General features: G+C 36.6%; 5 protein-coding genes across 5 annotated transcripts; all 5 read right to left on the bottom strand.

Annotated features, from left to right (window-relative positions):
• Positions 1-216: 216 nt before the first annotated feature.
• Positions 217-5,569, bottom strand: LOC105559895 (serine protease persephone-like). Its single transcript, XM_012008533.1, has 7 exons — positions 5,401-5,569; positions 4,360-4,611; positions 3,020-3,514; positions 2,226-2,436; positions 1,159-1,430; positions 716-888; positions 217-475 (listed from the first exon to the last, which is right to left on the bottom strand). The coding sequence occupies exons 1-7, from the start codon at positions 5,537-5,539 to the stop codon at positions 284-286; spliced, it is 1,734 nt and encodes a 577-aa protein (XP_011863923.1). The 5' UTR covers positions 5,540-5,569; the 3' UTR covers positions 217-283.
• Positions 5,570-6,432: 863 nt separating this feature from the next.
• LOC105559932 lies at positions 6,433-17,312 on the bottom strand. Its single transcript, XM_012008594.1, has 15 exons — positions 16,821-17,312; positions 15,508-15,762; positions 14,348-14,665; positions 13,787-14,054; positions 13,068-13,333; positions 12,700-12,869; positions 12,358-12,527; positions 11,332-11,420; positions 10,225-10,563; positions 9,648-9,956; positions 8,874-9,093; positions 8,098-8,363; positions 7,763-7,929; positions 7,425-7,621; positions 6,433-6,675 (listed from the first exon to the last, which is right to left on the bottom strand). Exons 1-14 carry the CDS (start codon positions 16,906-16,908, stop codon positions 7,451-7,453), a joined length of 3,096 nt encoding a protein of 1,031 aa, XP_011863984.1. The 5' UTR covers positions 16,909-17,312; the 3' UTR covers positions 6,433-6,675; positions 7,425-7,450.
• Positions 17,313-17,799: 487 nt separating this feature from the next.
• On the bottom strand, positions 17,800-18,915 carry LOC105559894 (serine protease snake-like). The gene is made up of 3 exons (XM_012008532.1): positions 18,696-18,915; positions 18,307-18,473; positions 17,800-18,043 (listed from the first exon to the last, which is right to left on the bottom strand). The coding sequence occupies exons 1-3, from the start codon at positions 18,898-18,900 to the stop codon at positions 17,858-17,860; spliced, it is 558 nt and encodes a 185-aa protein (XP_011863922.1). The 5' UTR covers positions 18,901-18,915; the 3' UTR covers positions 17,800-17,857.
• A 1,956-nt stretch (positions 18,916-20,871) lies between these two features.
• Positions 20,872-22,106, bottom strand: LOC105559931 (the record flags this gene model as incomplete). The annotated part of the gene is made up of 4 exons (XM_012008592.1): positions 20,872-21,045; positions 21,136-21,390; positions 21,590-21,847; positions 21,936-22,106. Coding segments are annotated over 4 exons (795 nt in total), but the record flags the coding sequence as incomplete, so codon positions are not given.
• On the bottom strand, positions 22,083-22,588 carry LOC105559892 (fatty acid synthase-like). The gene is made up of 3 exons (XM_012008531.1): positions 22,520-22,588; positions 22,209-22,402; positions 22,083-22,132 (listed from the first exon to the last, which is right to left on the bottom strand). The coding sequence occupies exons 2-3, from the start codon at positions 22,389-22,391 to the stop codon at positions 22,121-22,123; spliced, it is 195 nt and encodes a 64-aa protein (XP_011863921.1). The 5' UTR covers positions 22,392-22,402; positions 22,520-22,588; the 3' UTR covers positions 22,083-22,120.
• Positions 22,589-22,626: the final 38 nt, after the last annotated feature.

Genomic DNA, 22,626 nt, shown 5'->3' with positions numbered 1-22,626 from the left:
ATGGACAACGCAGTTACCGATGAAACTTGATTGAAAAACCGATCATATTTTTCACCGGATATACAATTTAATTAGATATATCCGTTTGTTATTATGTAGTTGGATCATCCGATTATATTTAATCGGACATTTTTCTCAGTGCATTATTGTAATTGTATAACGCTAAGGTCGGGTTTTTGGGCGAAAGCTCGCGCTACGGGAATGAACGAACTGTTGTGTCGTATAAAAATGAAGTGCTTTTATTACTTGAAGACACTTGACACTTGAGAAAGTGGATATACATTTAAGGTAGACTAGAATTATGCGTTTCAAAGTATTCAGGCCACGCAGTTCTCTCTATCCAGGGTAGGTAACGGAAGACTCGGGTGTACACGCCAGGTTTGGTGCCGCAGAGTCCTTCGCTAAAGACCCCGATAACGGTGTGCATGCACTTGTGAACCTCGTTAGAGACGATGAGTTGTCCTCCGCCGCTCAACTTTGAACAGCAAACGAATGTATTCGATTAATTTGCGTAAAAGTAAACTTATATAATCTCCTGTCCAACTGAAGCTAATCGAGTCTCCCGCTAGAAGAAACGATTTGGAAACAATTGTGATCGCAAAACCGCATATTATAAGATCGAATTCACTGCGAGTTATGTTAAACGATACTACGAGGCTTACACCCTAAAGTAAAATTCTTATTTAGAGGAATGAAGATTTGTTCGATGCATTACCGGGCAGATGTCGTCCCTTTCTTGCCCCGCGCATATATGCCATCCATCGACAATCCCTGATGGGGTCCGCAGGAAGGAACTGTCGTTGAAGAAAGACGCGTTGCAAGCTTCGTGCGAGACTAAATTGAGTTTTACCGTCCACAGATACACGTAGTCCGGATCCTCGCCTTTCTCTGACGGATCAAGTAGTATAACTTTATTGATTTTACACACACGTACACACTCTAAAAGTCAATCAGTGCGTTGTAACTGCGAATCAGTGAATATTCACTGTTTTCAGTGATAATCCACTGATTGACTCTCAGAGAGCATACAGAAAAAATATATCCTTCTCATAATTGGGTAGCGTTTGTAGCTATGTATATAAGAATTAGTTGTTACTTAATTTAAGTAATCGCTTTTAGTAATTTAAAACAAATCTCTTTTTTTTTTTAGAATCTTACGCCAGTCGAGTTGACCCCATCCGGTGGCTATTGCGGTGTCGTCTGGGCTCACGTCAGGCCAATTGAACGGAAGACATACCGGTCTGACGAACGCGTTGTAGATAGCGTCTGTTTCCAGACGCAATATACCAATGTCATGGTCACGCTCTAGAGGTATGTAATTAGGATGTCTTATTCCCTCTTTGATGGCAATAGTCTGCACCGTCGTGTTGTCTTTGTCGGTTGACTGCGTGAAATTCTGATCGCCGAGCCGTACCCATTTTGCAGATCCCCTTTTTCGAAGTAGACAAGATTTATTATAATTATTATTTATTAATATACGCGCTTGTAATCAATAACGGGAAATGACGCAAACTTCCTCACTTTTCCAACAATGATAAAGCCTGTATCAGACTACGGATTGAGATTGAGGCTCGTATTTATAGCCGTCTTTCATTCAGCTGAAAAACTCAGCTAAAACCAGTCTTGAGACACGATACTGTTTAATAGATGAATCTTGAGACTTCGATATTTATTTGTAATCCCGATTCAATAGAGATTCTCAAAGGGAGTTTTAGAAAATAATTTTTTGATTTCGTATTATCTAAATTCTAAGATTTGAGATGAGAAAAATTGCGTATCGCTGCTTTAATCGATGTTTTAACTTTCGAGACAAATTTCAGGCGAGCAATCGGTCCCCTTTTCAGCTGAATACAGTTTCAGTTGATCTTTGATCGAAATGCAACTATTGAACCGTCTGTATCTCAAGACATGAAACTCCAATCTGAGTATCTCACCTGATACACTCTTGAGACGAGAATTGAGAAACGACTATAAATACGGGCCTGAGATTAAATTAAGATTTGACCAATCGGAGTAAAATTCATTAAATTTGATATTAGTAAACTTTATTTTGATTCATCAAATTTCAATCTAATGTCAATCTTAATCCGTAGTCTGATACGGGCTTGAAGAAAGTTAAACTCAAATTTGAGCAGAATTTCAAGGAATATTTTGATAGTAGTTAATTGAAGTTTTTTAACATTAAACATTTGATGATGAACAAAGGCGGAAACGCCGAAATTTACATGTGGGTTGTCCATACGCAGCTGGCCGCTGTCAGAACATTCTTGGAAGAAATTAAGCTACCGATGCAATACCACATGATTTCATCGAGAACAACGGAACCGATCACTGCCGCGTATGGAAATTCCTTCGCCTCGGCTTTATTGCTGGTAGTGTGAGATTTTATTTTCGGCGGGGGTATCATAGAATTGAGGATCAAGTTATCCGCACATCCTGAGAAAAGATAATATAATTTAGGTAAATCTTTAATTAATTCCGTACCACAATCGGTTCTCGTTCTTTACAAATTATCATTTATTATAATATTATCTTGTTTTTCAAGAGCTTATTAATAAGAGTTGAATTTCTGTTTAAATGTTTCAGCTATAATTTCATAGACAGAAATGTTTACGTAATAACATTATATCTTTTTTAATAGCAAGCTGGTACGAAAGAGGAGAAAACATTTTCTACTCAAGTTCGCCAAGAATGTATAAATTACCGATGTAGCCTGGTAAACATTTCTCATTGCTAGAAGATCTTTGAATGTATCAATTAAGACTTTTACATATTGTAAGATGTTCCTTCTTATATCTCTGGAATTAATAATTGGTCGAAAAGACGTCGAATCGATATCAAATCGACGTCTGTTCGGTATATTTTACGTCAATTCGACAGCTTTTCAACCTTTTTGTAATAAGGCAAAGAGGTTTAAGAGATTCAAATATGGGACAAGTTACATGTTAGTTTCTTTAAACGTTGAAGTTACTCCAGCGTATCTTTTATCAGAGAAGAATATAAAGTAATTCCTCCTTACTTGCTTGTGCTGCAGATCCCCTTAATTTATCAAATTTCAAAGGTTCTTCTCTATAGTCTAGCACGCTAGTCGCCAGTTGCGGCTTTAACATCGACGGGTTGAATCCACGATTTGTTGTTGGACAACATATTGTCGGAGCGGAGTCGGAGCATTTACAGGTCACGCTGGGCATTTTACCGGCATACAATTCCTTACGAACTTGCGGACAGTCTTCTATTAATTTGCACACACCCGGGGAATTGTCGATCACGCATGTCGCTTCTTTTCTACCGTCATTCAGAAGTTCCTTCTCCGGATTCAAGTCCTTATCCGAGTCCTTATCCGAATCCTTATCCAAGTCCTTATCTGAGTCCTTATCCAAGTCTTTATCCGAGTCCTTATCCAAGTCCTTATCCGAGTCTTCATCCAAGTCCTTATCCGAGTCCTCATCCAAGTCCTCATCCAAGTCCTCATCAAAGTCCATATCCGAGTCCATAGCCGAGACCGTCATGTTACCTTTTCAATGTTTTGTTCCAGTCATAATCATATTTATGTGTGTATAAAATATTACGTATTCCTAACAGCACGTGTGTAAATTCTGAGAATATTTAAAGGATATCGCCAAAAAATACAAGATAATATAGGGATGTTCTCAGTTTATAATAGTTAGTAGCTTATACGCATACATATATTCTACAGAAATACAGAACATTTAAATCATTTAAATAATGTCATTGCTGTCAGGGGTATGTGTGTACATAATCCATATTTAGTCAATGAGCTAGTTGAAGTTACTCCAGCGTTTAACATGGCTTCTACATAAACAGACCAAAAGTAGAAAATATTGAAATTTGAGTATGTGTATTTGCAAGATTTATCTATCAGTACGTAAAGTTTTAGACCCGGTCGCAATAAAAGAAACAAAAAAAGTTGTACTCATTAACATGCGGGTCGATTATTCGCTGAAGCACTTGGAGGATTAATATTAGTTCATAGGAAAGGTCTTGAGAAAAACCGAGATAAATATAATAAATATCTTAAGGATTCAAATGCGCCAATGAATATACGAGGCCACCGACTTCTGCAAGCTAATATTTGTTAGAAGAGTACAAAAATATAATGTTTTGAGGAAATCTGACAGCTTTTCGAGAATAATAGTGACAAAGTTACATATTTCGAAACGCGTATAAAATCTAATATATCAATATATTTTATTAATAATCCAGTTAGTGATTAAATATTATATAAATTTAAAAAATAAAACGTGTTCCACCAATGCGCTCATACTATCAGCTTCTTCGTGCAGGAGCCACCATAATATCTTTTATCAGAGAATAGATTGTAAAGAAATTTTTACTTACTTGACGTTACAGATTCCATCGTTTCACTTAAATTCACTGATCCTTCTGTAGTATTAGCTTGGTCGGAAGTCTGTGGTTGCGGCGTCTGTTTCCTGACCGGAGGAATTGTCGTTGGACAACATATTATCGCGTCGAAACCAAAAAATCCGCAGATCTCGTTGGGCGCTTTGCCGGCCAATATTTCTTCATAAACTCTTGGGCAGTCTCGTATAAGCTTACACTGTCCCTGGGAATTGTCGATCACGCATGACTCTGAGAATTATAGAAACTTATTAACATACTCGTATTATGAGTTCTTGCTAAAACTAAAATCGAAGATATTTGTTTTCGATTCAAGTTTCCGACTAGAATATTTAAGAGTATAAGTATTTCAATGCGATTTCAAGCTTAATTAATTATTGATTGGTTGAAGATGTTTAGGGAGAAAGATATCAAAGACAAATCAAATTCTTCAGGTTGCCAGTATTAATTTGGGTGCTGAAAACCTGCTATCTCATATTATAAATCTACCTTATAATAGGGAACTTTCCTCTGCGCGTTAAAATGCTACAAAATAAAAACTACATGTTTTTTTTCAGTGAGTGAGATAGGAATTCCCATCAATGTGTCATTGTACGTCATTAAATTATTATCTCGAATACTAACTTGCATGATGCATTAGAGGAAAGATACCCAAACAACATGTATGTCTAACAGGTACCTTTAAGACGGATATGCGTGTCTAAAAGATGACTTAAAGATGCCTTTTAGACATGCGTTCTGTATGGGTACATTAGAGGAAACGCAAAAGTAATCCTTAATTCACCAAGACCAACAGTATGATACTTGTGTAATATTAAAATTAATTTATGCGTAATGACCATATTACAACATCTATTACAAAATTATTTATAATAAGGATTTACATAATCAGAGAAACGTGTTGCTAATAATATATTTCTTTTAGTGCGTAGCAAGCATGTGGCTGTCAAGGTGATCTCTCAATTAATGAAAGAACGAGCACGACATATTTGTTTCAAAGAGAAGTGTTGTAATATTCACCTCCGACGTGTTTCCCGTGTGTTGGCAACAGGATCGACAGCAACACCAACAGTAATAATGACGATGCATTCGACAAGCTCGTTGACATTTTGGACCAGCCTTGGACAACGCGGTTTTCTCTACTGATCCTGGATATCATTTACGGTAAGATATAACAGATATATACCTCGTTTAACATGTTCGTTCTTTCCGTACGTTTTTCCTCATCCCCACTCAGATCGCTTATTCGTTCTGTGATAATGACTCACAAGGTTATTCCGCATCATTATATCGTATACACGCTTTCATTCGTGTCTCCGAGGACGATCTCGCGTTCGACAAAACGCTTTAACCATGGGAGGTGGATGAAGATCCAGTTTCACCATTGTTGCTTAACTGTAATGTTAATTTAATTCATTGTTTGTCCTTTTCTAAGAGAGAAGTTGGAAAGTGATAAAGGACTAATTAAGCCAAGCCACTAAGTCTTACAGTTAAGCGTTGTTGGCGGAACCTTCCGTAGGAAAATTTACTTTAAATGAAATTAAAACTTTTAAAAGTAATCTTTCAAATCTGAGAGTTTACGTAAAGAAGTTAATAGTTTAGGTACTTGAGAAATTGTAGAGTAATTTTGGACACTTAAAGTAATTTTTGGATAGCCAAGCCTGTCGAAGTTCCCGCTAGAGAACCGCGTGGAATAGCACTTTCTCGTAAGAAGAAAATTGCACGCGGCATTGTAATTTATATCACATACTTTTTACAATTCTTAAAGCTTTCTTTTACATTTTTAAAGTAAGTTTTAAGTTTAACTTAAATAAAAGTTTAAAGTGTCCAAATTTACTTTTCATATTTCAATTGTTTTTCCAAAATAAAATTTTAGGCTTTTCTAAGATATTTTCCCCCTAAGGTAGGCTTATGTGATCGTCAGTTGTCGCGGGCGAACAATAATAGGAATGAAAATTGGCTTCAACTCTTTTGCACTTTTATATACGTTGTTGTAATTGTATACTGCTTGGTTTTCCAGTGAAAGCTCGCACTATGAATGAAGAAACTGTTGTGTATAAAAACAGAGTGTATTTGATACTCAAGAAAATTGATACATTGAAAGTGAATTAAGAATACGTATGTTAAGGTAATCAGGCCACATATTTTTCGCTTTCCAAGGGAGGTAACGGTAGACTCGGGTGTCTACACGCCAGGTAGGGTGCCGCAGAGTCCTTCGTCAGTGAAAATGCCAATTACGGTGTGCATGCACTTGTGAACCTCGTTAAAGACGATGAGTGGTTCTCCCCTGTCCGACTTGAACAGCAACGAAAGTATTCAATTAATTTACTTTTTTAGTCAGATGAACAAAGCGCTCTAACCACGGGTGATTAAAGGTTTCACCATTACTGCTTAACTTTAATGTTAGTTTAATTCAGTATCTTTTTCTAAGAGAAAAAAAGGAAAGAGGTAAAGGATTAATTAAGCCAATTGGAACCGAACCTAAACGGTAGCCAGTTGCCACGAGCGAACTATAACAGGAACAAAGATTGGCTTCAACTCTCTTGCGCTTTTACATATACACCGTTGCAGGGTTGGGAAGTAACTCGTTACCTTGTAACGAAGTTACAGTTACAGTTACTTCTTTTTGATAACTCTAACTTAACTTCGTTACTTTGTCTTCATCTCTAACTGTAACTTAACTCAGTTACATTTTTTTTATAACTAGTAATTTCATAGTTACATTAATAGTTACTTTATATTATATTTCAAACCTTCACAGATCGCATCAGGCCTTGCATTTGTGCATAAACTTTATCGAAACTTTACGATTCAAATGCAGATTTGATATTTTTATACTTTCTTTACAAGAAAGTAACTGCAAAGTAACGTTACATTTTGAGTAACTGTAACTGCAACTGGATATTTTTATAAAGTAACTTTCTCAACCCTGCACAGTTGTAATCGTATACTGCTTTCAGTGAGAGCTCGCACTAATTGTAAGAATGAACAAATTGTTGCGTCATATAGAAGAGGAGTGTATTTGATATTGAAAAAATAGATACGTTTAAATTGAAGGAGTAACGGCAAATCAAAAGTATTCAGGCCACGCAGTTCTCTCTATCCAGGGGATGTAATGGGAAACCCGGGTGTACACGCCAGGTATAATGCCGCAGAGTCTTCCGAGACTGGTAACCCCGACTACGGTGAACATACACTTGTGCGCCTCATTATTGACCAGGAGTGGGCCTCCGCTATCACCCTTTAACAACAATGAGTGTATTCGATTACTTTGTTTTTGCCCCCAAATGTTCTTGTACTTATAAAAGTATCCCGGGGAAAAAAGCCATATGTCCAATTTTTATTGAGAAGAACGTCGATTTTCTTGATGCAAATATATTACCTGACAGGTATCTTTCCCTTCTTCTCCCGCGCATATTTGCCACTCGTTGACAATCCCTGATGTGAGCTGCACGGTACTGCCGTTGTCGAAGTATGTCGCGTTGCAAGATTCATGCGGGACCAAACTGATATATACTTTCAATAGATCGTCCGAGCCGGTGTCAGCAGCTAGAGAATTTATTTAGATCATTAAATGACATCCCCTTATTAATTTTATACGTAGGCATATACAAAAATAAAATGTATCTTTATCATAACCATTTACTGGGTAGTTAGTACTTAATCTAACTAAGTAATCGGTTTTATTAATTTACAGAACTCTCCATATAGTCTTACTCCAATCGACTCGACCCCATCCGACGGCGATTGTCCTATCCCCCTCACGCACGTCAGGCCAAGTAAACGGAAGACACGCTGGTCTGACAAACGCGTTGTAGGTAGCATCTGTCTTCAGACGCAGTATAGCTATGTCATGGTATTCTAACGGGCTTGTGTAATTAGGATGCCTTATTCTCTCCTCGATTGCTATTGTCTGCGGCATCGCAGTGTCGTTCGTCTGTACGAGATTCAAATCGCCAAGTCGTACCCACGTCGCACTTCCCCTTTATGAGGTAAACAAGATTTATTGTAATTTATTATTATTCATTAATGTACGTTGATTGAAGTGCGTTTATAGTCGATAATGGGAAAAGAAGCGACTTTCTTTGATTTCCAGTATTGGTAAGATAAACTTTAATTCGAGAAGGGTTTCAAGGGAGTTTTTATAGTAGTAATTACTTTTTAACTTTAAATATTTCAATGATAACGATTGAAATTGATTTAGTTAAAATTACTTAAACTGAAGCTCAGGCAATCGGTAATCTTAAGTCTCGAAGATTTAGTTTTTCTTCATTACAAAATCATTCGCAAAAGTAGTCGCCTTACACGGCTCGGAAAAAAGATGAGTTCTAAATCGATCAAAATTTATTGTTAAGAGGAACTGTAGTTATAATGACAAGGAGGTTGTCGTTTTCCATTTTAGAATATAAAAGTAATCTTGATCACTTCTTTCATTAATTTTCTAAGCGTGAAATGGGTGAACGATGAGAGAAGGCGGAACTGCTGAAGTTTACCACTCGAATGTCCACGTGCAGTGGGCCGCTGTCAGAACAATTTTGGAGGAAATTAAACTTCCTCCACAAAGCCACGAGATACCATTGGGACCATCGAAACCGACGGCCGCCATGTGCGGAAATTCTTTCGCCCCGGCTTCCTCGCCACCGACGACGGTAATGCTATAGTACGTTTCCGGCGGGGGTAACTCGGAATTGAGAGCCAAGACTTCCGCGCATTCTGAGAAGAAAATATTACAATTTAAATAAAGTTTTAGTTGAATCCGTACTCCAACCGATTCTGGTTCTCAACAAAACACGATATAATATTATCTTGCTCTTCAATATCTCTTTCATACCAATTGATTTTTAGTCTGAATATTTACGCTATAATTTCATAGAAATGTTTACGCGTGATATCGCTATTTCTTTTTTTATAAATATCAAGCTGTGGCACGAAAGAAAAAAATGTTCTCTGCTCAAGTTCACCAAGAATGTACAAATTGTCGATTTAGCACTGATAAATTGATTGTTTGTCATTGCTAGAAGATGTTTCTGCACACCAATAAAGAGATACTTTTACATACTGTAAGATATTGGTCGAAAAGCTGTTTCGACGTCTATGAATTTTATGCCCATTCAATATCTTTTCAATCGACGCTTCGCGCTGGGGTAAAGACACTTGAAGGGATTCAAATGTGGAACAAGTTGCACGTAAGTTTATTTTAATGTTGAATTACCCCAGCGTGATTTATCTTTTATTAGAGAAGAATAGAGATAGGAATCCTTCCTTACTTGCTTGTGCTACAGATCCCCTCGATCCGTCCAATTGCAACGGTCGCACCATATTGTTTCGCGTGCTAGTTTGTGGTTGCGGCGCCGGCAACTGGTTAGCTTCACGATTTGTTGTTGGGCAACATACTAGCGGAATGGAGTCGGAACACGTACAGATCACGCTAGGCATTTTACCGGCCAATAAATCCTGATAAACTTGCGGGCACTTTTCTGCGGGCTTACACTCACCCGGGGAATTGTCGACCATGCACGTCTCGGTTTCAAAATAGTCATCCAGAAACGAATTCAAGTTCTCCTCCGTCACGGTACCTTTTCAATGTTTTGTTGCATTACCACATTTATGTGTAAAATATTATGTGTCTCTAACAGCACATGTGTAAATTCTAAAATTATTTGGTAGATATTGTAAAGTATAAGATATAATAAGGATGTTCTCAGTTTATTAGGACATCCTTAGTACATTCTAGAAGTGGGTTTGGATGCTATCATTGCTGTTAGAGATATATATATATATATAAAGTTGTTCTAGTTTAATATCTTTTATCAAAGAATAGATTGAAAAGGAATTCCTACTAACTTGTTGTTGTTGACGTCAGAGCATCTAGTGCTTCTTTTATATTCGTGAGGTGATCTGTCTTGTTTATCCTGACAAAATGTGGTCTCGGTGCCGACATAGGTTGGTTCGGGTCCGTTGTAACAGGATTTATTGTTGGCAGGTTCAGGTTCGTGGTAACAGGAATTGCTGTCTGGTTCGGGTTCGTGGTAATATTTGTTGCTGGGCAACATACTATCGGATTAAAGCCAAAGTATCCGCAGGTCACGCTGGGTATCGTGCCAACCAACAATTCCTCATAAACTTTCCGGCAGTCTGGTATAAGCTTACACTCACCCGGAGAATTGTCGACCACGCATGATTCTGAGAATAGAAACATGAGTTAACGTGAGTTTGTGCGAAAAAGAAGATTGTAGATTTTTATTTGAAGAATATTTTTTTGCATTCAAGTTTTCGATAAGAGAGTTTTTGGTAAGAGCATAAGATTGCATGCGACTTTAAGCTTTAGATGTTTAGAGAGAAGGATATTAGTTGGAATAATTGTGGTAAATAAGAAATATACATAATTGTTTAATTGAAAGCTGATTCAAAGGCATTACAATCGGCTTTATTTATTTATCAGCAAATTTTTAATACGATTAAAAAATTTTATTTCTGTCTCCGAATATTGTGAAAGAAAAGAGAAATCTGATATGTAGGTAAACTAGCTGAATATATTTCTAAAAAGATGTTAAACTAATTTAGCCTTTCAATCTTCAGTTCACAACATTATTGATGATACGCAATTAAACGCTTAAACGAAGTGAAAAATGCAGGCTTCTGTGAAAGAGATATTCATACCAGTGTTGTAATAGTCGTTAAACCATTATCTCGAATACTAATTTGCATAAATATGGCATACGTTACAGTAAGAAACACAAAAATAATCTCCAAAGATTAATACGTCATAGATAATTCTTCTATAGCGAGAGTAATAGTAAAGGAATGTAACAGTCACAAGAACAAAATATATTTATAATGACAACCGTATTATAAGTTTCAAGGCGATCTTTTACTTTATGAAAAAATACGTTTGATATATTCGCCGCGAACAAGGATTTGCAAAGGCACGTAAAAGTAGCGAATACTCACCTCCGACATGATTTCCATCTATCAGTGACAGGATCGACACCAACACCAACAGTGATAACGATGAGGCAATCGGCAAGTTCGTCGACATCCTTGATCAGTCTTGGTTGACGCGACTTTCTGGATTGATTCCGAAGACTCGTTTGTGATGAAAGATATACCTCGAACACGATGACTTGTTACGTACCCTTTCTCATTTTTCTTGATCCCCACTCAGATCACTGGTCCGTCCCATGGTCGTCGTGACGTACAAGGTCGTGCACTTACGCGATAAAACAGCCGATCACATATACAATTCAATTTGTCTTTCAGGAAAATCTAGTGTTCAGCAAAGCGCATTAACAATCAGTCGTGAGTGTTCTATAACAAGAATTAAAATCTTTCTAATTCTCTTGTACGATTTCGGAAGTAGATGAAGGGGTCGGCGTTTGCGAATTTACAGGAGTCCCCCAAAAAATTCTACCTGCGCTTATTCGATTTGCAGAGTTTGTGATATCTGCGTTTTTTTTTTAGCATCGAGAGAAACGGAGCAAGATCCGACGAACCGCAGACAAGTAGCCACAAGGCTCCTCGAATCGTAAGATAAAATTATGTTACTTTCGATAATGTGAAATCATGAAAGTAAAGAGGGCAATGAGAATATTACGCGGCTGTTGGTGCATGAGTCATGATAGTGCATCGGTGAATGTTTTGACTTTAACTTGAGCAATCATTAGCACCACAATAAAGAATTTCATTGATAGTCCACACGGTGTAATTTCTAGGTGATTTCGAAAGTAGGCGCAAGTCTGTATTCGAAGATGCCGCATTCAAGGATTCATGTCGATTATCCTCGAAAATTCTATCTAGTCCCGTTTATCTGATCTACAATTAGAGAGCTTGAATATTCGCCCTTTTTTTACAACGAGAGAAATAGAGCGTGATCGAAAACTGCAGGCAGCCATAAACTGTTGTGTCGTATAAAAAATGTATTTGATACAATACTTAAGATAAGGGATACATTTAGAATGGGATTAGGAATGTGTTGAAAAGAATTCAGGCCACGCAGTTCTCTCTATCCAGGGGATGTAATGGTAGACTCGGGTGAACACGCCAGGTATGGTGCTACCACAGAAATGTCCCAGACTAGTGATTCCGATTATGGTGTACATGCAGCTGTAGTCTGTGCTGAAGACGACGAGTGGTCCTCCACTATCACCCTTGATCAGCAACAAATGCAATCGATTAATTAGCCTCTGCTTACTAATATTATCAATCTACTTTAAGACTTGAACGGTCGAGTTTAACTGGGTAATAAAATTGAGGCTTACGCGTTAAAATAAACTTTTTATTGAGGCAGACGAGCGATTTTTGCGATTCAAAATATATTACCTGGCAGGTATCTTTCCTGTCGACTTCTCCCGCGCATATTTGCCATTCGTTGACGATTCCTGATGGGAGCTGATTGGTATTGCCGCCGACGAAGTAACTCTTGTTGCAAGCTTCATGCGAGACCAACTGGAGTGTCACCTTTAGTAGATTATCCGAGCTCTTGTCATCAGCTGGAGGATTAAGTGACATACCTTTGTTAATTTTACGTACCTACATGTACGTACACAGGAATAGCGAGAAATGGTATCTTCTCCAATGAATTATATTAAAATATATCTTTCTTCTAACTCATAGCATTGATAATTGGTTAATACTTAATTTTGGCAATTCTGTTTTAGTAATTTTAAAGATTTCCTTCATGATCTTACTCCATTCTACTATTCCCCATCCTGTAGCCACTGCCTTATCATTCTGACCCACGTCTGGCCAATCAACCGGGAGACACGCTGGCCTGATAAACGCATCGTAGGTAACTTCCTTCTCCAGGCGCAGTATAGCTATGTCATGATATTCCGACTGATATTTATAGTCAGGATGCCTTATGCTTTCTTCGATTGCTATAGTCTGCGGCCTCGCGTTGTCAGTCGTCTGCGCGAGGTTCAGATCCCCAAGTCGTACCCACGTAGGACTTCCCCTTTTTGAGGTAAATGAGATTTATTATAATTTATAATTAATTATTATTATTCATTGATATACGTTGAATTGCGTTTATATCCCTGGTAAGATAAACTTTAACTCGAGAAGAGTTTCAAAGAAAATTTCTATGTATAGTAGTTAATTACTTTTTTACGTTAAATGTTTTAGCAATGACGACTGAAATTGCACATTTAGGCTTGGTTTCACCAACGTCGTTTAACTTTAAGCTTAGCTTAATTTATTCTTTGTTTTTTCAACTGTCACTTTAGAAAGAGGTAAACGTGAATTAAATTCTAAGATTAAAGTTAAACGATGTTCGGTGACACCGGGCCCGAAAGTTTAGAGGATCATCGTTTATCATTTTAGATAAATGCAATCTTGGTTACTTTCTTAATCAATTTTCCGAATGTAAGATAGAATGTTGAGGGAAGGCGGTATCGTCGAAATTTACCAGGCCGATGCCCACGTACAGTGGGCCGCTGTTAGAACAATCTTGGAGGAAATTAAGCCACCACTGCACAGCCACAAGATATTATCATTACTATCTTCGAAACCGATGGCAGCCATATGCGGGAATTCTTTTGGCTCGGCGTTCGTGCCACCGACAACCAATTTGCGATCTTTCAAGGCACATAGCGACGTGTTGACTGGCTGTTGGCCCACTCTCGGCGTCGATAGTAATCGGAAATCGTAGATAGCCTTTGCGCTTTGCGCGCATTCTGAAAAGGTGAAAAAATTACAATATAAATAAAACTTTAAACTAATCCATTCCCCACCATAGCAGAAAAATTTACCATTGATAAGCTGGTTACTCATCATTACTAGAAAATGTTTGTGTATATCAATTAAAAGATTTTATTTATAGTTTAAGATACGTTGTTATCTAAAGAGCTTTGAAGAGATACAAATGTGGAGTAAGTTGCATATTATTGTAGTATCAATAAATGTTGAAGTTACTCCAGCATTTCTTATCTGTTATGAGAGAATAGATTGAAAATGAATTCTTATTTACTTGCTCGCGCAAGAGATCCCCTTGATTCATCCAATATCAAAGGTACTGAATTGTCTCGCTCGGGAGTCTGTGGTGGTGGCGCCGGCTTATTGTTAGTGGAGACCACGCGATTTGTCGTTGGGCAACATATCACCGGCTCGAAGTGTTCAAATCTACAGATCACGCTGGGCTTTTTACCAGCCAACAATTCCTCATGAACTTGCGGACATTCTTCTACTAATTTGCACACACCCGGGAAATTGTCGACCATGCATGTCTCTTCTTTACTAACATCTCTCAGAAGCTCCTTCAAGTCCTTATACGAGTTCATCATGTTACCTTTTCAATGTTTTGTTCCAGTCATAATCCCATTTATATGTGTACAAAATATTACGTATTCCTAACAGCACGTGGTAAATTTCGAGAATATTTAAAGGATATCGCCAAAAAATATAAGACAATAATAAGAGATAATAAGAGATGCCCTCAGTTTATTAAGATATTGCAATCGTTAGTACTTTATATATATACATATATTTTACAGAAATACAGAATACTTGAATAATGTCATTGCTACCAGGGATATGTATGTACATATTTCATATTTAGTCATTGAGCTAGATGAAGTTACTCCAGCGTTTAAGGTGGCTCCTACATAAACAGACCAAAAGTAGAAAAAATTGAAGTTTGAGTATATGTAATTGCAAGATTTATTTATCAGTACGCAAAATTTTAGACCCGGACGCATTAAAAAAAAGAAAAAAAGTTGCGTTTTTTAACATGTGAGCAGGTCATTCGTAGAAGCACTTGGAGGATCAATATTATTTCATAGGAAAGATCTTGACAAAAACCGAGATAAATGCCATAAGAATTCAACTGCGCCAGTGAATATACGAGGCCACCGACCTCTGCAAGCTAATATTTGTTAGAAAGGTACAAAAATATATTTTGAGGACGCTCAAAAGCTTTTTGAGAATAATCATGTCAAAGTTACATATTTCGAAACGCGTATAAAATCTAACATATCAATTTTATTAATAATGCATTAAGTAATTAAATATTATACAAATTTAAAAAATAAAACGGGTTACACCAATGCGCTCATACTATCCACTCCTTCGTGCAAGAGCCACCATGATATCTTTTATCAGAGAATAGATTGTAAAGAAATTTTTACTTACTTGACGTTACAGATTCCATTGTTTCACTTAAATTCAAAGATTGTTCTGTAGTAGTATCTTGGTCGGAAGTCTGTGGTTGCGGCGTCTGTTTCCTGACCGGAGGGTTTGTCGTTGGACAACATATTATCGCGTCGAAACCAAAAAATCCACAGACCTCGTTGGGCGCTTTGCCGGCCAACATTTCTTCATAAACTCTTGGGCAGTCTCGTATAAGCTTACACTGTCCCGGGGAATTCCCGTTGACCACGCATGACTCTGAGTATTATAGAAACATATTAACATATTATGAGTATTTGCTAAAACTCAAGTTGAAGATATTTCTTCTCGATTCAAGTTTTTGACAAGAATAGTTAAAAGTATAAGTATTTCAATGCGACTTCAAGCGTAATCACTTATTGGGTTGAAGATGTTTAGGGAGAAAGATATCGAAGACAAATCAAATTCTTCAAGTTGCCAGTATTAATTAACAAATCAAGTACTGACAAATCTTAACTGGCCAAATTTTATTCAAGAAAAACTTAACACTTTCCCGTGGTTCAGGCTTTTATCAAGTAGGATCTATGGATACAAAATTTAATTAAGATTTGTAAAATACGTAAAGATATTAATAACTAGCTGCATATTAGAAGATTAAAGAAGAGATACCTTTGATGTACAAAGAATTTTATAGATACAGTTAATTAAATGGAACATCTCGTCAAACATGACAAATCGTTAAGATCGTAGATCAGAACGCTCTAAATTTATTAATAGATTGTGTAATTGGTGCGAAAATAACTTGTGATTAAATTTGGGTGTTAAAACTCTGCTATCGCATATCAGAAACTTATAATAGAGAACTTTATTATCTTATAATAAAGAATTACGCGTTCAAATGCTACAAAATAAAAAACACATGTTTTTTTCAGTGAGAGAGATAGTCTCACGAATGTGTCACGGTATGTCATTAAATTATTATCTCGAATACTAACTTGCATAATGCATTAGAGGAAACGCAGAAATATTCCTTAATTCACCAAGGCCAACAGTAAATGAATATAAAAATTGTATAAAAATAAAATTTATTTATGAGTAATGAGTAATGAGTAATTTTGTAATATATGTTATAACGAATTATAACATATATTACAAAATTATTTATAATAAGGATTTACATAATCGAAGAAATGTGTTGCTAATAATTTTTTTTTTAATTTGTAGGAAGCACGTGGGTTTCGAGGTGATCTTTCAATTGATGAAAAAACGAGCACGACATATTTGTTTCAAAGAAGAAGTCGTATATTTATAGCGGCGAGAAATGTTGTAATATTCACCTCCTACATGTTTCCCGTGTGTTGGCAACAGGATCGACAGCAACACCAACAGTAATAATGACGATGGAATCGGCAAGCTTGTTGACATCCTGGATCAGCCTAGGAGCACGCGGTTTTCTCTACTGATCCTGGATATTCATTTACGGTAACAGATATGTACCTCGTTTAACATGTTCCTTCTTTCCGTACATTTTTCCTCATCCCCCCTTAGACCGCTTATTCGTTACGTGATAATGACTCACAAGGTTATTCCGTATCACTATATCGTATACACGCTTTAACAATGGGAGATGGATGAAGGTCCCGTTTCACCGTTGTTGCTTAACTTTAATGTTAGTTTAATTCATTGTTTGTCTTTTTCTAAGAAAAAAGTTGGAAAGTGATAAAGGACTAATTAAGCCAAGCCACTAAAGTCTTACAGTTAAGCGTTGTTAGCGGAACCTCCCTTGAGAAAATTTACTTTAAATGAAATTAAAACTTTTAAAAGTAATCTTTCAAATCTGAGAGTTTACGTAAAGAAGTTAATAGTTTAGGTACTTGAGAAATTGTAGAGTAATTTTGGACACTTAAAGTAATTTTTGGATAGCCAAGCCCGTCGAAGTTCCCGCTAGAGAACCGCGTGGCATAGCACTTCTCTAGTATTATAAATATCTTCTAGTATTATAAATTATATCACACATACTTATCACAATGCTTAAAGTTTTCTTTTACATTCTTAAAGTAAGTTTTAAGTTTAACTTAAATAAAAGTTTAAAGTGTCCAAATTTACTTTTCACATTTGTTTTTCCAAAATAAAATTTTAGGCTTTTCTAAGGTATATATTTCCCCTAGGGCAGGCTTATGTGGCCGTCAGTTGTTGCAGGCGAACAATAATAGGAATAAAAATTGGCTTCATCTTTTTTGCACTTTTATATACGTTGTTGTAATTGTATACTGCTTGGTTTTGCAGTAAAAGCTCGTACTATGAATGAACAAAGTGTTGTGTATAAAAACGGAGTGTATTTGATACTTAAGAAAATGGATACATTTAAAGTGGGTTAGGAAGGTGTTTCAAAGTATTCAAGCCACGCAGTTCTCTCTATCCAGGGGATGTAATGGTAGACACGGGTGTACACGCCAGGTATGATGCTGCCACAGAATCGTCCCAGACTAGTGACTCCTATTATGGTGTACATGCAGTCGTGGTCTGTGTTGAAGACGGCGAGTGGTCCTCCACTGTCACCCTTGAACAGCAACAAATGTATTCGATTAATTTGTCTCTGCTTACTAATATTATCGGTTTATCAAAATGATTTTAGCCTTCGTTTTTCCAATTAAAGCTAACTGAGCCTTTGATCTCTCGCTAAACAAACGGAAGTGGAAAGAAGCAATCAACTTTAAGCCTTGAACGGTCGAGTTTAACTGGGTAATAAAATTGAGGCTTACGCGTTAAAATAAACTTTTTATTGAGGCAGACGAGCGACTTTTGCGATTCAAAATATATTACCTGGCAGGTATCTTTCCCGACTTCTCCCGCGCATATTTGCCATTCATTGACGATTCCTAATGCGAGCTCCGTGGAACTGCCGCCGTCGTAGAAACTCTCGTTGCAAGCTTCGTGCGAGACCAAATTGAGTGTCACCTTTAGTAGATTATCCGAGCCCTTGTCATCAGCTGGAGAATTAAGTGACATACCTTTGTTAAATTTACGTACCTACATATACGTATACATATAAAATTAATAGTACACATATAGAAATAGCGAAAAATGGTATCTTCTCCAATGAATTATATTAAAATATATCTTTCTTCTAACTCATAGCATTAATAATTAGTTAATACTTAATTTTGGCAATTGTGTTTTAGTAATTTTAAAGATTTCCTTCATAATCTTACACCAGTCTACTAGACCCCATCCGGTAGCCACTGCCTTATTATCCTGACCCACGTCTGGCCAATCAACCGGGAGACACGCTGGCCTGACAAACGCGTCGTAGGTAACTTTCTTCTCCAGGCGGAGTATAGCTATGTCATGATATTCCGACGGGCGTTTGTAGTCAGGATGCCTTATTCTCTCCTTGATTGCTATAGTTTGCGGCATCGCGTTGTCAGTCGTCTGCGCGAGGTTCAGATCCCCAAGTCGTACCCACTTAGCACTTCCCCTTTTTTTAAGGTAAACGAGATTTATTCTAATTTATTATTTATTATTATGATTCATTAATGTACGTTAAAGTGCGTTTATATCCCTGGTAAGATAAACTGTAACTCGAGAAGAGTTTCAAAGAAAATTTCTATGTAGTTACTTACTTTTTCACGTTAAATATTTTAGTAATGACGATTGAAATTGAACATTTAGGCTTGGTTTTACCTACGTCGTTTAACTTTAAGCTTAGCTTAATTCATTCTTTGTCTCTTTCTAACTGTCACTTTAGAAAGAGATAAACGTGAATTAAACTAAGATTAAAGTTACGATGTTTGGTGACACCGGGCCCGAAAGTTTAGAGGATCATCGTTTATCATTTTAGATAAATGCAATCTTGGTTACTTTCTTAATCAATTTTCCGAATGTAAGATAGAATGTTGAGGGAAGGCGGTATCGTCGAAATTTACCAGGCCGATGCCCACGTACAGTGGGCCGCTGTTAGAATAATCTTGGAGGAAATTAAGCCACCATTTTACTCTTGCACTTTGTACTAAAAAAGTTGATTTTTCGAGATTTTCTTGGGTAAAAAACTTGTTCCAGGCTTCCCGCTTTAAATTTATCGTTTTTTCGACTAGAACAACCGGGAAAAAAAATTATTACGGTTCGATCTCAAACCTAAGGATCACTTTGCTCTTATACATATACATACAGGGTGTACCGTAAAGGCCGGATGAACGCTTAAGGGTAGATTCTTGAGATCATTTTAAGATGAAAATCCTAATACTAAAATGTCGAGGCTATAATAGTTTTTGAATTATAAGCATTTATAGTTAGCGAATCAGACCGCCTAAAGTTGGCGCGCTCAGGTGTGATACAACGCGAAGTGCTAAAGGCGAAAACTGACTGTCGCCCCTCTTGTTAATATCGACGTAGAGATTATTTATGCGAAGGTAAGATTGCTTTTAATGATATTTCTGCAAACGCATATCGTGCAATAGTAACATTTTCTTTTTTTGAAATATTGAAAATGGACATTTTTTATTTTTACGTGATACATAAAGCGCAAACTGTCAGATGACATTTCTTTCAGAAATCTGCTATTAATTTCATATCCTACAGGCAAAATTGTAGTTATCAAAGAGTAGATACGTAGTTAGCAAAACATATGTACTTATCTTACAATTATTTAACAAAATAAGCAGCTATTATTGCTAATATCCAAATAAAACTCATTCAAGTACACTTTTAAATGTTTTATTAAAATAATTTGGAGGAACTAAAAACAATTAATACAAATGATAAATAACAATGCAATACAATCAAATACAATACAATTTACGAAATCAATTATGTACATTACAATAAGTGTTCACATTGTGCACCATTCATACCAATGCACAATCTTAGCTAATGTCTAAACGACGTCTTAAAGACGTCTTAAAAGAGACGTGTTTTTACGACTTTACTAAAAGCAGGGTTGGGAAGTAACTCCCCACACAGCACAAAGCTCCGATTAAGCTCCTAGGAAGTTCATTTCGCTGAGCTCCCGGGAAGCTTACAAAATTCGACAAAACAAGCTTCCAGGGAGTTCATTTCGCTGAGCTCCCGGGAAGCTTACAAAATTCGATAAAACAAGCTTCCAGCGAGTTAGTACTAGTTGAGAGCTCCCTGGGAGCCTCATTTAAACTCCCTGCGAGCTTAAATAAAGCTTCCAGAGAGCTCTCAAAAGCGGACATAGGAGCTCCGTGCGAGTTCGTTTGAAGTTCAAGTGAAGCTTATGACCAATTTTAAGAGCTCCCCAGGAGCTCCCCGGGAGTTCCTCGTGCTGTGTGGGTCGTTACTTGTAATGAAGTTTCAGTTATAATTACTTCTTTTTAGTAATACTATAACTTAACTTCATTTCCAAGTACATATAAAATTTACACCATGCAGATTTCTGTAAGTTTTATAACAGACGTAAATTTGAAATAAAATTATAAATAACTTAAAATATTAAATTGCAAATGGCGGCTCTCCATTAATCGCAGCTGTTATTTTCTCACTGTTTAATATTGTCACGTGAGTACCCTCAATGAAATGTACTTTCACCACATTTTGAGTTATCTTAAATAATTACGTATTTTAGTAACAAATAATTTGTTGAAATTTGAAACTTATTATCAAATACCGATTAGCGTAGTGTTTTAAAGATACCTTCTGCAAACCATAATCCTCTTCAATCACGGATCTAAGCAACGGGTTCGTAGCTTTTAACAACATTATGGAAGACTTTATAGGTGCCAGCGTAGAAGAATCATATTGCGGAACAGCTGATGCATGCTTATAAGCTGTCGTGCACAGTGTTTTTAAATTTTCGAGTGAGAGAGACGTGTTCGTAGCTAAAAATTCTTTGGCGAAGATACTAAATTTCTCTTCCCAGGTCTTATATTTCTTCAGTTCCGTTAGAATCTACCAAATTGCATTTTATTCTCTTAAGAAAGTTTGCATTTATAAATAAGTAACTTGGAAATATAAAATATACTTTTAAAACCAAATATTGTAAGAAAGAGTAATAAAATTGATACTGGTACTACCACACAAAGAAGATTAAAATATGTTTAAATGTAAGAAAGGTAACAATAATTTCAAGCTCAAGAAACAAGTATACCTTTTCAGTATCTCCTGCTGAATAAATTTCCACAATATTGATTAAAACAATATTCTGGAGGTCTGTATCATCAAAAATTTCAAAACTGTACTCTTGGTATAGTGTTCGTAATTGCTCAGGAGCGCCGTCGATGAGAATAAGCCGTCCTTTAAAATTCATAGCTTCCAATCTCCTCGTTAGTTCAATTGCGATAATAGACCCGAAGGAGTACCCTACCATTATGAAATCTTTTCCAGCTGTCAGTTTTGGTAATATATGCTGTAAGAACATTAAAATCTGATGAACTTTATGTCTCTTAAATAAAAACACTTCTTTGTTCAATATAGAATATAAAATCACTGATTACGTTTATAAGATGATCACTCGTTTCTGATATAATGTCTGTAGCATCGATGTTGTTTGTATAATAACACAGGGCCCTTGCTGAGAAGTTAATATTTGGCCCTAAATGATTGAATACAGTTCCACATCCGTCGATACCTGGTATAAGAAATACTTCGGTTGTAGTTTTCTGTCTTTTAGTCGAGAAATCTAAACAAGTTTCTGAAATGAAATCTTCGTCTTTTATAACACCAATTAAAAATTTAAAGTTTGGCTGCACAATATCCAGTTTATTTACATCCTGCGTATTATCTGCACTTGCATTGGATATCTCACTGAGCTTGGTAAAAGTAAGATTTCGTATCTCTTGCGCAGAGAAAAATATGTCGAATTCTTGTTCCAGAGTTTGCTTAATTTCCACGGCCATCATGGAGTCCATTCCAAGTTCGGCCAAATATGAATTTGGACTCACACCCTTCATGCTTTTTAGGCCTGTAATAGAAAAAATTATTCTCACTTATACCATAATGTGTTATTCGTAAACTGGTTTTTAACAGAGAAATATAATAAGTATATGTACGAGAATTAAATTTGCATTGGAGCATGTACCTAAAACATTGGCGACAGTTTCTACCAGATTTCCAAGCCCGAGAGATATCGATTTCTTTTCAGCTACGACTATGCTACTCACAACTGGTCGGCTTTGAACTAAAAAC

The sequence above is a fragment of the Vollenhovia emeryi genome, unplaced genomic scaffold (genome assembly GCF_000949405.1).
Source record: "Vollenhovia emeryi isolate VEMERY1.0 unplaced genomic scaffold, V.emery_V1.0 DF939249.1, whole genome shotgun sequence".
Lineage (NCBI taxonomy): Eukaryota > Metazoa > Arthropoda > Insecta > Hymenoptera > Formicidae > Vollenhovia > Vollenhovia emeryi.
Note: the sequence above shows the minus strand (reverse complement) of the source record. Positions and strands in the feature narration are given on the sequence as shown.

Excerpts from the sequence above, each read along its gene's own strand:
- LOC105559895 (XM_012008533.1), bottom strand. The coding sequence starts at position 5,539 with ATGATATCCAGGATCAGTAGAGAAAACCGCGTTGTCCAAGGCTGGTCC. Across the intron at positions 2,437-3,019 it reads GGGATCTGCAGCACAAGCAA|GATGTGCGGATAACTTGATC; the intron begins GTAAGGAGGAAT and ends ATCTTTTCTCAG. Across the intron at positions 476-715 it reads AAAGGGACGACATCTGCCCG|TTGAGCGGCGGAGGACAACT; the intron begins GTAATGCATCGA and ends TGCTGTTCAAAG.
- LOC105559892 (XM_012008531.1), bottom strand. The coding sequence starts at position 22,391 with ATGAAGGGTGTGAGTCCAAATTCATATTTGGCCGAACTTGGAATGGAC.
- LOC105559932 (XM_012008594.1), bottom strand. The coding sequence starts at position 16,908 with ATGTCAACAAGCTTGCCGATTCCATCGTCATTATTACTGTTGGTGTTG. Across the intron at positions 15,763-16,820 it reads ACACGGGAAACATGTAGGAG|AGTCATGCGTGGTCAACGGG; the intron begins GTGAATATTACA and ends TATAATACTCAG. Across the intron at positions 14,055-14,347 it reads GGGATCTCTTGCGCGAGCAA|AATGCGCGCAAAGCGCAAAG; the intron begins GTAAATAAGAAT and ends TCACCTTTTCAG.
- LOC105559894 (XM_012008532.1), bottom strand. The coding sequence starts at position 18,900 with ATGCCGCAAACTATAGCAATCAAGGAGAGAATAAGGCATCCTGACTAC. Across the intron at positions 18,474-18,695 it reads ATGGGGTCTAGTAGACTGGT|CTGATGACAAGGGCTCGGAT; the intron begins GTAAGATTATGA and ends TTAATTCTCCAG. Across the intron at positions 18,044-18,306 it reads TCGGGAAAGATACCTGCCAG|GGTGACAGTGGAGGACCACT; the intron begins GTAATATATTTT and ends TTGCTGTTCAAG.